The following is a 15,026-nucleotide window of genomic DNA, read 5'->3' as shown; positions in this document are numbered from 1 at the left end:
CCCAGGGTACAGTTATACTAACAAGGAAGGAGATTCAGGGCACAGTTATGCTGACAAAGGACTGTTATGCTAACAAAGGGAGAAACTGAGGTACACAGAGGCCTTGATTATGATGGTAAACAACCTTGGGAAAAAAAAAGCAAGCCAGAAGGAGGATGTTGTGACATACCTGAAATGCCACAAGGGGTTGGGATATTATAATGTAGACTTTTAGATGTATCCAATAGATTTATGATTAGTGTGCATAATTATAGTTAGTGTTTATATAAGGTGTGATTTCTTTCAATAAAGTGGAAGCTTGCTTTATCATTCACATTGAATCGACTGCTTGCTTCCTCTGTCCACCGCATTGAACAAAAAGTTAGTATACATTGATTTTGTGAAATTGTTAAATTATACTCCGCTTATTCAGTTACAGGACACAGTTACATTTGCATGTAAAATTAAGCATCCAGTTACTCTGAAACTGGAAACAAGTTTAAAATTTAGTGAAAATCCAGAGGCTCAAAAGCACACCTCTGTTTGACTGCACTCCACTAAAGAAAGTGTCAGTAATTGATAATAAAAATTCATACACGTTATCAAGCAAGTAAGACATGCACAAAACATGGAATACGTAAAACAGGAATACATTGGATGGGCAGGAAAATAATTAATATATGAAGGTATAAATAAACCCTGTAACTAATGATACAGGACAACAGATGGATTGCTGAATTGATGAATTCAGTAGATCGCAACATTATGACAGAATTTACTACACGGAAATCTAAGAAAACAGATTTCTACAGTTGCCTGAATGACTGAAAAGGACATTACAAAGCTACTTTGCAAAGAAAAAAGTGGGGAGGCAGAAATTATCTTGTGCTTCTAGAATTACACTCGAGATTCACTGAAATCAATAAAAAGCAACAATGTTAAGTACAAGCTAAAAATAAATATAGATTTAAAAAAATCAGGTCCCCTTTGCCATTCAGATTTACATTACACTTACTGAAAACATAGTTATTTTTCTTGTATCTCCAGTAACAGGACCTGAACTTTTCAGAAATGGGGTTGATCAAGTTCAGCCATGTATCATTTGCTTGCATATGAATATATACACACTGAAGGTATTACTCAGGCCTTTCACATTATCTTGTGCTGCCCTCAAGGAGAACAATGACAGTAAATTCTTCACTTCCTTGGTAAGGACAAAGTAGACCCCCATCTTCTGTTTAGATGCCAAAGCAAATGCACAAGAATGAACTACTGACAAAGTGTCTTTGCTTTAATTTGCACTAAATATTCCTATAACAAGTCTCAAGATGGCTTATTATTACCTTCTTAAAAATCTTTGAAGTGGATACAAAAAAATTAACCAACAGGTTAGCCAAAGTTTTCTGGGGTGCTTGAATTCTACATTTATGGTGATTCAAACTCACAATCTTAAAGAGGTTATATTAAAGACCATGTTGCATCAAAACAAAAACCACCCCCAAAATACCGCCCCTTAAATCCCATCAGCTCTTAGTTCCTGTCGCTGCTACCATCTGTAATATTTCAGTTACTGAAAAATACTTGTTCAAAATGGAAACTAAGCCGAACTCTCCCTGTCCTGTTAAGCAGGTGACTGTCAGAAATTCAGAGTATGGGCATCTCCTGCATGTTATGAAGCACTCTTCTGCATCTTAGCATAAAGAGCAGCTTGTGGAAAGACAAAGAAATCTGCAAAAGTGCAGACATGCCTTGCATCACAGTTGTTCCTAGTCTGGGAGTAATGGAGTTCAACAGGAATGTATTCTCTGTGTGTGCCATTTTCTTAACCTGTTCCTCTTACATGGAAAGAGCATACTAAGACTGTATGTTCAGGATCTGAGACTAAATTTTAGAAATCAATGATTAAAGACATTTAAATAAAGACATTTTTATACTGTTTTGTCTCACTTGGTTAGCTCTTCAAATTCTTCATATTCTTGTTTGGAACTTGCCAGTTCACTCTGAGTCTGTAGCAGGCGTGCTTTCAGCCTTTCAATAGATGCCAATGAGTTGCCTTCCACAGATATGGTGGTGGAATATAAATGATGACCTAAAGAACAAACATATACTCTCTGAAATCACAAAGTAGCTCAAATATCTTAAGTTTTACTAAACTAAAAGCATTTTCAGGCTTTTGAACAGCATAACAGCAATTAAGATTGAAGAAAATTAGTATTAGCGACAATCCACATGAAAACCAGTAGAACAATGTTACTGCACTCTTCATGACCACTACGGACAACAAAATGAGATTATGGATGGTGCTCACAAGATACCCAAGAATCCAAATTCTCTATTGCTGTATTTGCTTGAAGGCCAACGTGAATAAAATGAAGTAAACCTAGTTAATCAGTCTTCAGGTATCCCTTTGAAGAATGCAAAAATACATCAAGACAGACAACACGTTCAACACTACATTGCACACAGCAGAAGTACAGTAAGTTTATTTAGCTGAAAAACATTAGAATATTTTTACCTCCAGTATTTTTCTCTGTGGCTGAAGCTTCCAAAAAAGCTTTTTCTAGTTCTGTGATGGTCTGAGCATCAATCTCTTGAGCCTTTTTAACTGACTGTAAAGAACGAAGTTTTTTATTCTCCTCTCTGAGGTTATGATTCTCCATGGCATACTTTGCAATTCGTGGGTGTTGTTCCATCTGTGATAAGCAGTATTTTAGTCAACAGTTTATTTTCCAGACAATGTTATACATACCTAGCTGTTGCCCTATTACCTTCAGGAAGCATTAAATTGTAATGGAAGAAAAAAAATAAAGCTATTACCTACAGTGGTTAAAACTGTCCCAATTTTTTTTTGTTAGTTTTCTTACTCCCTTGGAAGCTGCTCTCAAAAAAAACCAGTGGGCTTACATTTTATGTGTTTACTTTACTTGTAATAAAGCAGTAGAAGCTTTTCTCACTGCTCTTGACATCCCTTTTCAGTTTCAACCTTGAGCTTTGCCTTTCTTAACACTGTCCCTGCATGCCATAGTAATGTTTCCATAATCCTTTAATAACTGTCCTGACTTCTGTACTTTGCCCCCCTTCACTCTGGAGCTCAGTTATGAGCTAGAAATTCAAGCTGGTCTTCTAATATATGTATTCATTTTTCCTACTTGTGCTCAGAGGAAATAGCTTTTAAAGAATCTGCCTTCTCTCTTGAGCTTCTTTGTGCTTCAAAACTGCCTCACAAACAATACACCTACCAGATACCTGAATAACCTGGAGATGCCTCTCCTGAAGCCACAGGTATGTACTTTGCTACTTGCCTTCCTCAAACAGCTCCAGGACCACATCACTCCTGATGGGCCATTTAGCATTTGTGTTATTATTCTTCAGCAACCTGCTGTATTACTTGTATCCTCCTGTCTCTTGCTTTCAGCAGGTGTCCATTAAGAAGTGTCCATTAAAGTCTCCATTAAGAATGAGGATTTGTGATTTGGAGACTTCCTTGAGTTGCTTAAAGGAGACTTAGTCCTCCACCTAACTCAGGTCAGGTGGCCTGTAGCAAGCTCCCACCATGACATCACCTTTACTAGCCTCTCCTCTCATGCGAACTCACAAGCTCTAAACCCACCCATTGTCCCTTCCACAGGGAAACTCCATGCATTTGAGGTGCTTCTATAAAAGAATACACCACACATCCTTTTCTTTCCTGCCCGTCTTCGCTAAAAAGCCTGTATCCACCCACCACATGAGCTGTTCTCACAAAAGAAAACTGTTCTAAAGAAGAAAAACCAAAGACTTACCTGTTCTCTGAGTGTCTGCAATTCCTTCCTCAATTCACTGAGGAGATCATCTTGCTCTTTTGGCAACAAACTTCCACCACCCTCTTTATGTAATCTCTCCAAGCGAACAATATGGTCTTCACGGAATTTAACTATCATTTTATTGGACTGAATAAATTTCTCCTTCTTGGCACACAGATCTTCTAGTTGAGCAATTTTTTCTAATAAGTTCTTAGAAAGTACATATACACATTGATGAAAATGATGGTTACACTAGATGAATGTTTAAGGTACACATACCACATACATATGCACACATAGATAAATCATGCAAAACTCAGTTAACAGTAATTTTGTGAATACACAGACTATCACTTGCAGCAGGTTTGTAGAGAGCAACAGTTCATACCAAGAACCCAAATTACATTAGATTCCAGAAACTTTACTTAGAAACTCCAGTATGATCTGGTAGACTAAATATTCAGTTAAGCACATCAGATGTGCCCTTACATTACCTGTTGCAGTCCATTTTCTTAAAATAATTAATTTTGGCTAGTTCAATACTGCAGCCATGACATGAGCCAAAGCACAATAAAATAGGGATGACTGGGAAGTTTGCTTCAAAACACATACTGTTGATCCAAACACTCAAAGATGTGCTCAAAATTAAGTAAACCAGAAGTTTGTTCTTCTATTCTATTAAAAAAAAAATATAATAAAAATCTACTCCCTAAAACTAAACATACTATGAAATCTATCCTATGTCATGTCTGAATTTAAAAGATAGAACAGAATCATTAAATCATTTAAGTTGGAAAAGATCAAGTTCAACCGTTAACCTAAGCCTGCCAGGTCCACCACTAAACCATGTCCCTCAGTGCCATGTCTATGCATCTTTTAAATAACTCCAGGGATGGTGACTCAACCACTTCCCTGGGCAGCCTGTTCCAATGCTTGACAACCCTTTCTGTGAAGAAACTTTTCTTAACATCCCATCTAAATCTCCCCTGGCACAACTTGAGGCCATTTTCTCTTGCCCTGTTGCTTCTTACTCAGGAGAAGGGACTGACAACCACAGCAGCCTCCTTTCTGGTAGTTGCAGAAAGCAATAAGGTCTCCCCTGAGTCTCCTCTCCAGGCTAAACACTCCTACTTCTCTCAGACACTCCTCATAAGACCTGCGATCTAGACCCTTCATTAGTTTTGTTGCCTTTCTTTGGACACACAACAACATCTTTCTTGTAGCGATGGGCCCAAAACTGAACAGAGCATTCAAGGTGCAGCCTCACCAGTGCTGAGTGCAGGGGGACAATCACTGTCCTAGTCCTGCTGGCCACTATTTATGATGCAAGCCAGGATGCTATTAGCCACACTGGCTACTTGGGCATACTGCTGACTCATATTCATCCGGCTGCCAACAAACACCCCCAGGTCCTTTTCTGCCAGGAAACTTTCCAGCCACTCTGCCCTAAGCCTGCAGTGTTGAGTGGGGCTGTTGTGGCCCAAGTGCAGCCCCTGGCTTTTGGCCTTATTGAAACTCCTCCAGTTGGCCTTAGCCCATCGCTCCAGCCTGTCCAGGTCTCTCTGCAGTGCCTCCTACCCTCGAGCAGATCAACACTCCCACCCAACTTGGTGTCATCCGGAAACTTACTGAGGGTGCACTTGATCCCTTCATCCAGATCACTGATAAAAATATTAAGCCAAACTGGCCCCAATACTGAGCCCTGAGGAACACCACTTGTGACCAGCACTAACTGGGTTTAACTCCGTTCACCACAACTCTTTGGGCCCGACCATCCAGCCAGTTTTTTACCCAAAGTGTGTGCCCATCCAAGCCACAAGCAGTCAGTTCTGCCAGGAGAATACTGTAGGAAACTGTGTCAAAGGCCTTACTAAAGTCCAGGTAGGCAACATCCACAGCCTTCCCCTCATCCAATAAGCAGGTGACCTTGTCACAGAAGATCAGGTTTGTCAAGCAGGACCTGCCTTTCACAAACCCATGCTGACTAGGCCTGATCACCTGGTTGTACCATATGTGCTATGTAATGGCACTCAAGATGATCTGCTCCAAGACCTTCCCTGGCACCAAGGTCAGACTGACAGGCCTGTAGCTCCCTGGATCCTCCTTCAGGCCCTTCTTGTAGATGGGTGTCACATTTGCAAACCTCCAGCCAACTGGGACCTCCCCGGTTAGCCAGGACTGCTGATAAGTGATTGAAAGTGGCTTGGTGAGCATTTCTGCCAGCTCCCTCAGTACCTTTGGGTGGATCCCATCTGGCCCCAGAGACTTGTGTGTGTCTCAGTGGTGTAGCAGGTTGCTAACCCCTTTCCCTTGGATTATGGGGGCTTCATTCTGCTCCCTGTCCCTGTCTTCCAGCTCAGGGGACTGGGTACTGAGAATAGCTGATCTTACTATTGAAGACTAAGGCAAAGAAGACATTAAGCACCTCAGCCTTTTCCTCATCCTTTGTCACTATGTTTCCTCCTGCATCCAAGAAAGGATGGAGATTCTCCTTAGCCCTCCTTTTGTTGTCAATGTATTTATAGAAACATTTTTAAACATCTTTTAAAGAAGCAGTCAGATTAAGTTCTGTTTGGGTTTTGGCCCTTGTAGTTTTCTTCCTGCATAACCTCATGACATCCTTGTAGTCCTCCTACAGATTTCATCTTAAATGTCATTTGACAAGTTTCCTTGTTACCAAACCCTATTATCTTTGGGCAGAGTATTTTTATTCAAAGCCAAAGAAAAATAATGATGAGAGTCAGTTTCAATATGCTCACTGGTCTGTCAGAGAGCACACTTTGAAATATTAGTGCTTTCTTACCTTCTTTTCACCTTCTGATTTCTCCCAGAACAACATTGCTTCAATAAAGTTGTTCATGTAATTTATGTTGTCCTTCCCTCTTTCAACAGCACCTGTAGGGCAAGTCAAAAAAGCAAATGCCATATTTATTAAAATACCAGTTAACCAGGTTTTCCTACATAACATGACAGTTGTGTAAAGAAAATTTAAATACATTCTTCTAACAGTAAAAATCTTCTACAAAGATCACGTGCCATACCCAGAGCAAAGAAGTTTAGACAGTAAGTCTAGTCACCTGCAAGTGCTGATAAAGAATAGAGTCAGTATAAATAATTGTATAATTAACAAAGTTGTTCAAGCATTAAATAGCTTAACGATGAATTTTTATTAAAATAAAAGAACCAGTCTGTTCAGCTGAGTATAACTATAAAATGCAAAACCCCTCTGAAATTAATTTGATAACACTAAGCCATTATTTGCATTATTACTACAGTTTGTACATTTTAAAAGTGGACTTGTTTATGAAAAGGAAATTCAGTAAAATAAGCATGAATGAAGTGGACAATTAGTGATTTAATCTTGAAGAAAAGTGTCCACACAAGGGATTAAAAGGGCTTAACTAATCCACTTCAGAAATTAATTCAAAATAGCTTTCCTAAACATCTTCATGCAGACAATACTGTTTATAGAATACTAATCACCACAGTATCTAGGTGCATAACTAACACACTACAGTAATTTAATGTATTTTAAAAGTCATCCTGTTTTTAAAGTAGATAGCAAAATTTCATATTTGTGTGATTGAATATTACAAACATAATTTAACTGCATAGACTAAACACAGCTCTAATATACCAGGTTCTGCATAAAACCTCTTTTCAGTGTTGAAGCATCACTTGCTTTCCCTCAGAACTCTACCGCACATCTAAATATTTCTGAGCCATTTGTTAATATTTGTGTATTCATGGACAGTGATTCAGTGTCCCGCAGAATCACCGACTTGTTTTTACTGGTTAAATGTGTACACTTACAGAGAAGTACTTCTTCCTTAGGAAAATTCAACCACAGTTACTTGATATTATAGAAGTTACTATGAAAGTTGGAAAGAATTCTATTGCTGTATCATCTATTTCTTAGCAAGGTCAGGAAATAGTTAAACACAGTAAGAGCTACAAGACCAAATTTACTACCTGGTAAACAAACATTATAAGCTAGTGTATTTCAGTGAGAAGTATACATTGTATAAAGCTATGATGAGATATATATTGCAGGTATAATAGTCTAGGGAAAAGCTGCTGGAATTAAAGAATTACATAACCCCTTTACCATCTCACACTGAAACTGATCTTTTATTGAAAGGGTAAACATCCTCCTTAGGGTTTTCCTGAAGGGACAAAAAGGGAAAAGGGGAAAAAGATCCAGTCCTGAGCTTCAAAAGAATGAAGCATTATCAACACCTTTGTGCCCTTCCTCTGACCTAAATGTACAAGCAATCACATGCAAATTTTTGGTAACTTAAATGATTAAGCAGCATACCTCTTATGAACTGGAAGAGTATTCCATGTATTATAAAATAAAACCATAGCCCAGTACACAAACTTAGAAGAAGAAGAATATAAAATCACATTAACCATTTCTGCAAAATACTAGACACAAATACAGGCCATGATGGGATCAATAAGACAAATACAACCTCTGTATATCAGTTCCTAGAAAAACATTAATTGTTCAGAAGCCCAATGAATTACACAAGGTTCCAACACTCTGGGCTGCAAAAGTAGCAAGTTCTCACTCCCCTCACCCTCAGCTCTTACCGTTTGATACAGAAATGTCACGCACAGAATTAAGTTTAGCGAGCTGCTCTTTCAACTTCTTGACTTCAGCTTGCAACTGGCTCACATTTCCTTGTGTGTCTTCATTTATCACAGCCTTTCATAAATATGTTAAGAGAAAAATAGGAAAGGTACAAATAAAAATCTTATATTTTTTAGGATAAAACTCAGACTGCAAAGCAGCAAAACCACTGAGAAGTCTTTCCATCTTAGGAAAGGAAGAACTCATGGGAAAAGCAAAGTTCCATTTACTGAGAAACCAGTTGCACTTAATATAAAATATAATATATTTAATATAAAAGTATTGGTAAGGTAATGTTTTTTGCAGAATTTTGTCTGGAGTTTTTTGACCAACAAAGCAGCATACATTGAAGACAGCAGTTTTCAAGCTGCCAACATACTTTCAAGATGCCAACATGCTTGCAAGACCCACTCATAAGAAATTATATTTTGGATATTAGCATATAAAAAACCAAGTGCACGGAAATACCATTGAATCTTCATTTTTTAATGACTATTCTAACTTTTAGTACAGATTTACTTTTTACTTTCTCTAATGAAGTGCTTGAGAACAACCAACAAATACACTGTTATCAGCCATTACCTAGTCCCCAGCTGTTGTACTCTATTCATAATCAAAAGCAAACAAGTCCCTTTCAAAAATCATTTGTCATAAAGCACATTTAGGAAATCAAATTTAGTATTTTAAAGTAAGTTATATTAACGTAAATTAGTGAAAGCACAGGAGTATTTCAACAAAGCTACCCTGTTTACAGATGGCAGTTTAAGTGACAAGAAATAGTTTGATAGTTTGTTGGAACAACGACATTGAGTAACTCTCTTACCTTGTTTTTTATCAACTTTGCTCGCTGAGCAAAATTAAGAGTGGACAGCGTTTCACCAAAACACCTGGATCCTGGATGAACATTTGCTATTATACATGTTTTTGCATTACCACCAAGGGAATCCTATTTAAAAACATGGAAGTTAATCTTATTTGCATGGTTTCGGTGACTACAGTAAGCCATCACCTAACAGCTACCATGTATCATTTTGAACAAATTGCAGCAGGAAGGGTTTTATCTAGCAAATCCCCATGCTAGCAAAATTTCTGAAATTTTATTTCAAACATGGGGATAAAGGATATGACTGTAAATAAAGACTTTATTTGGGTTTTCAAAACCCTAACTCTCTATTACTCATCAACTTTTTTTTTTTTTTTTTTTTTTTTTTACACCTGAACAGCAGGGGGAGAAAAAAAAAAAAAATCAGGGAATAAAGTAGATATTTCATTTTAATCTTGGTAATTAGCAGATTGGTATTCAGGCTATCTTGAACACCATCTAGCCTGTTGATTTTCCAATCTATCTTCTGGTGGCTATTGCCAAAGAAACACAAACAAACAAAAAAAATCCAACCAACAGAATCTTGACCAAGGATATAAAAAGAACCTCTCCCTTTTACATGCATTTCTTCAGATATTTCTGTGTTGTTTAACAAGTAGCTCTCAAATCTCTGGAGAAGGCAGTAGTTATACCTAAGACTAAAAGTCTAGTACTATAAAATAGCCCACAAGCCTCAATGGAATTCTCTCTCTCTAGCAGAGAGGGTCACATTTGTGGATGACTTTGCAGTACAGCCACCTAAAAAAATAATCACTTAAGAAAGTAACAGCTCAGAGTTGCAATTCTCTTCCAATTTCTATCTATTTTGGGTTGCATTGAAGAACACAGTTCTTCAGAGGTTCATGATTCTAAGATACACATGGATCAGGGATGGAATGATTGGAAAATTTTGCTGCGATCACAATACTGTATTATGTACAAGTACTATATTATAATACAAAAATAAGTTACAGATATTATTCATTACTGATCACAGAATTTTGGGGAGTGCTGGCATCCAACAAATGTTTGGCTGCTTCCATCTTTGTTTTCTGTTCATCTTGAAAAGAACCCATAAGCTCTCAGATAGGAAACTGAATTTATCTAATTCTTAACATGATGCCAACACTTAGCACACACAAGCTAATTCTGGAAGTCCTGTCCAACGTTTCAACACATCTCTAAATATTACATTGCAACACACAGTATTTCCCAAACTACGGGGATCAAAACATATGCTTTTTTTCTTTAAAACTTGCAGATATGTAATAGGACATTATGAGCATAAATAAATTTGTCTTCAGTTAACAGCAATAAATCGACTGGAAATCTGTTTAGGTAAAAAGAAATTTTTCAAATGTTTTTCCACCTGCCCGATATTGAAACAATACCCGAGTTCAGCTTTTTACAGTTAAAAAAACAACCCAAACATAGTTTGTCTACATCTCGAGTAGTATATAAAATACAGAGTGTATATATATATTACCCGTAACAGAAAAGTGAGCTTGGAATCCCGGTAACAAATGTGTCTCTGTTTTCCATTGCCCACATCAACAAGTGCTGTGATTACTTGACCCAGGCAACTTAGTGATCGATTTATGTTACCTGCTTCCTAAAAAAAGAGAACAAAGGTGAACAGATTTGGCAGATGGAACAGGGCAGTACACCTGAAAGGAGAAAGATTCCACAGATATTACAGAACTAACCTTTAACCTCAGTCCTTCTGTATGGGTGTCTTTCTGTCTCTCAGATCCTGCTAAGTCTACCAGGTTGATCAGGGAAGACCGAATATTAACAATCTCATTGTTTTTCTCCATGGATTCCACTGTGATAGTGAAAACTGCATGTGATCTTGAGGATTCTCTGTTCATTGAGGTGGATGCTACACGACGGTTTCTCCAGCCCATAGTTAATACCTAAGCATGCAAAAGACAAAAATAATATCAAGTATCTCAGATTGTATTTTCATACATGTGATAAACAGTAGTAAGTATATTTCAGTGCAACACCTTTCAAAAATCTCAAGGACAAGGACTTCTTTACTTTCTTCTAATAGAACTACTTTAAAAATTAAAAAAAATATATAACTACAGTCAAGCTTAATAAAAACACTAATTATAATATTCAATTCTTTCCTCCAGGAGTGCCATTACTGTTTGAAAGCATAACATACCCAACACCGGTGTATGTTAGCAGTACACAAGAAAAAAAACATTTAAATTCACTGAAGTACTATGTGTATGCCTCATTCATGGAGAAATAAACCTGACAAATTTCTGGAACACACATGCTGCCTAATTAGCAGGAGATGCAGTTTTCTGTTGCTATTTCAGAGATGCGTAGGGCAAGCATTAGTGAAAGATTACTGCAATTGCATTTCATATATTCCAAACTCCAAAACTATACAATTACTTACATGTGTGGGATAGTCAGGAAGCATTGCCTAGAAACAGCTTTTTACTCTTTCCCTATCTCCATCCTTCAAAAAACAGTGTATGTCATAGACACTGTGCAAAAACTATGTGCTTTAAACAAAGAGGAGTATTTACCAACTAAGCATCAAGATAAATAGTCCAACATTAAAAAGTGACAAAAAAAATACCTGGTATGCTTCAGCAGCAGATGACAACACCTGTTCAACAGCACCATCAACAAAGACTCCCTTCTTGATGTGTTCTCTGAGAAGGAGTCCAGCTGAAGCAGAATCTAGCAAGTCAAATATCTGTTCATTGTATATTTCAATAAATGAGCATTTGCACAGAAAACTCTTTCCATTGCCGGCCTGAAAAACACAGTAATTTACACTATAAACACATGGATTTTATCAAGTCTGGCATTGTATGGCAGTGAGTCTCTTTTTACACATATCTAAAGCTACTAGTCTGCATACATATTCTGCATACTATACATTTCTGATGCCCAGATGACAACTAACATCCAGAAACCTAGATGCATTTTTAGTCTCAAAATATAAGTACACTTATGTCTGAAGAAAGTGTACTATAATTTGGTAGAGTACTAGATATAAGCATTTGTCATCAACAAAATTGATGCAAGATGGCAATAATCCTGGAAATTTAACTGCTACACACCTGGCTTGCCAAACAGCCTTAGCTAATCTTTAATGTGAGACATTACTTTCACTTCAGTAAGTATAAAATAAATGTACCTTTTCTTTTTCACGTTCAATTAGAAAAAATAAGTATTCAAAGCTCCGTGGAATTACTCCTCTCAGACTGTGAGTGAAATTATCAGAATCAGATGGTCCTAAAGAGATTTTTAATTAAAAAATTAATTAGTACTACTCAAGAGTAATGGCGGATCTTTTCAACATGTCATCACAGAAGATTTCAGCAACCAGGTTTGAGCCAGTTTATGGCAAAACCACAGAAGAAATGCAATAAAATCAACTTTCAAGATCTAAGGTAATATTCCATACTCAGATTTATATGTAGTCTAAATGATGCTTGTGAAAGCATCTTACTTTACCTGTCTATAGGTTACCTAAGCCTAAAATAGTATAAAATACTTGGACTTCCATAGAAAGCAGGTACAGATGTGGAGGGATGCCAGTACAGCTACCTTAATCCTGATATGAAGAACCAGAAAGATGGAGTGGATCTTTCCCCATGTTTAGGTAATTTCTATGTAGTCCTTGAAAACATGTTGTCCAAAGTAGTGTTGATTATTTTCGTAACTTTCTAATGTCAAGTACAGTATTAATGCATTTAAAATCACCACTGTATGAAGAACAAGATTACAAGGGGATTCCTTTGTATACAGAGTCCTTAAATTCCTAGTTGGATAGAAAGCAGTTATTCTGAAAACCTCAATATATTTTAATAAGGAAGACCCTTGCATACTAGAATATTTTTCTATAAATGCAAGGAATATCAGCCAAAAAGGGAAACCAGTAGAATACTCATTTTGGACAACATTTACTCTGTTTAACTGAAAAGCTTCTTAAAAACAGAAAAAAATCGACATCTTCAAAAAGATAGAAGAGAGTATATACACTTCACTGTTTTGATATAAAGCATGAACAACTGCACTGAGCACTACACCATTTCTTAAACCTTAAAAGTTATCTGCAGGAAGACAAAAATCTAAATCATCCCTGGTGTTTGACAAAGCAAGAATTTCAACTCAAGGCAAAAAACATTAAGAAATCACTGAAGGATTAAACTCTCACATGCACTTACCCATCATAGTAAAGGTTTTTCCTGACCCAGTCTGGCCACTAACAAACAAAAAAAAAAGGTTCAGATAAAAGCTTTATTCTGGCTCTGAATTTTTCATTAATCTGCATATCTTTTAATGAGAACTCACAGTTTAAAATGAAAAAAAGTATTTAAACTAAATATAAAGAGACAGATAAAAGCTAAGAAATCAGTCAGCTAAAAAGGTATAAAAATAGAACAGCAAATTTGACCATGAAATTCTGTTAGATAAATTGCCTTTTCTCTCCCTGCTACCCACCATTTTCTCCCTTATTTTAGTTGGAAAGAGAAATAGTGGAACTTAGCAATAAAATGAAGGCTTTCAAATGTAGACATCAAACTAACTTTTGGGTCAATCTTTTGGGTTTTGTGTCATTTAATAGTATACATAAACCCAAAATGAGAAAAATAGTTTTAAGATGAATATATCCTTTTTTTAAACCATGCTAGAGAAACTTCAGGGCAATTCCACTTCATTTTTCCACATTTGTATGTTGTAACAAAGTAGACTTCAGTTTTGTGAATGCTTTGCTAGGCTGAAAAACCCAGTAAGGTTTTGATGAGATCAGTCCTTCAAGTTAGCATTTTTGACCAAAGTGCTTACTCAGTTTTCAAAATGAAAAAATACTGAGAGTTAATATAGTGATATTCATGCTACTATTCATGGATATATTTCTACTGTGAAAACATTTTGAAGTTAAAATTATCATTCATGAGCTTTCCCACAGGCAGTTAAGACTCAAAGAGTTGAGCTGGCCAAATAACAAGTTAAAGCAGTTTTCATTCCATTTTACTATGGACATATTAAAACCAACTAGCTTTCTCTTTAATAGTACAGTAAAACTTCTAGATTTTAGACAAACAATAGTAAAATTGAAGTGAGTTTACAATCCACGTTATTGGACTTAAGTATTAGAAGCATAACACCTACAAATAGATTCCTCCAAAAGAGGAATAAGAAGTATGCTTCAGTACTGCAAGAACATTTCCTATGTTGTGCTGTACTAAGGAAGCACTTTCAAAGGTTACTGTAACATACGGCGGGTTCTGGCATTTAAGTCCACAACTACTCATTAACACAATCTCTTCAAATGTTGCAGTTGCTATGAAATACCATTAAATGACTTACTAAGCAAAGATGGTTCCATTGTAGCCATTCATACAAGATTCAACAATGTTTTTGGCCACACTTGAGAACACTGACTCCTAGGGACAAGGAAAAGAGAAGGTACTTGGCACCACTCATTTAAGTATCTCTTATCAGTGTTTTCTATGTCATAACTTCATAATGTATAAAATAAGGTTGGACATGTATCATGACCCCTGGAGTTCTCACAGCAAAACAATACATCCTAAGCCTTTGCGACATAAATCACTCCCTCTGAAAACATTTTTATTCCTTGATAAACTGAAAGAAAAAATAATAAAATCACCATCATAGTAACAGCTTTCAAATACATATTATATTAATATGGTCCAGTGTTTTTGATTTTATGTGGTTTATACCATCAGTAGGTAAAAACTGAGGCCATGACAGTTATCAGGTC

The 15,026-nt window shown here is 36.7% G+C and overlaps 1 protein-coding gene across 1 annotated transcript in view; it reads right to left on the bottom strand.

The window, feature by feature from the left end:
• Positions 1 to 15,026, bottom strand: part of KIF15 (kinesin family member 15) — a 38,372-nt gene that overhangs the window by 19,459 nt on the left and 3,887 nt on the right. The window contains exons 4-15 of the mRNA XM_074898140.1: positions 14,609 to 14,685; positions 13,462 to 13,499; positions 12,429 to 12,526; positions 11,862 to 12,041; positions 10,966 to 11,175; positions 10,746 to 10,871; positions 9,221 to 9,343; positions 8,358 to 8,472; positions 6,565 to 6,656; positions 3,762 to 3,971; positions 2,495 to 2,672; positions 1,927 to 2,068 (exon numbers count right to left, since the gene is read on the bottom strand). Of these exons, the coding sequence (XP_074754241.1) occupies positions 1,927 to 2,068; positions 2,495 to 2,672; positions 3,762 to 3,971; positions 6,565 to 6,656; positions 8,358 to 8,472; positions 9,221 to 9,343; positions 10,746 to 10,871; positions 10,966 to 11,175; positions 11,862 to 12,041; positions 12,429 to 12,526; positions 13,462 to 13,499; positions 14,609 to 14,685 (1,589 nt within the window). The remainder of the gene's footprint in view (positions 1 to 1,926; positions 2,069 to 2,494; positions 2,673 to 3,761; positions 3,972 to 6,564; positions 6,657 to 8,357; positions 8,473 to 9,220; positions 9,344 to 10,745; positions 10,872 to 10,965; positions 11,176 to 11,861; positions 12,042 to 12,428; positions 12,527 to 13,461; positions 13,500 to 14,608; positions 14,686 to 15,026) is intronic.

This window comes from Athene noctua, chromosome 2, assembly GCF_965140245.1.
Source record: "Athene noctua chromosome 2, bAthNoc1.hap1.1, whole genome shotgun sequence".
NCBI classification, from domain to species: Eukaryota; Metazoa; Chordata; class Aves; order Strigiformes; family Strigidae; genus Athene; species Athene noctua.
The sequence above is the reverse complement of the archived record's forward strand: the minus strand, read 5'-3'. Positions and strand labels throughout refer to the sequence as shown.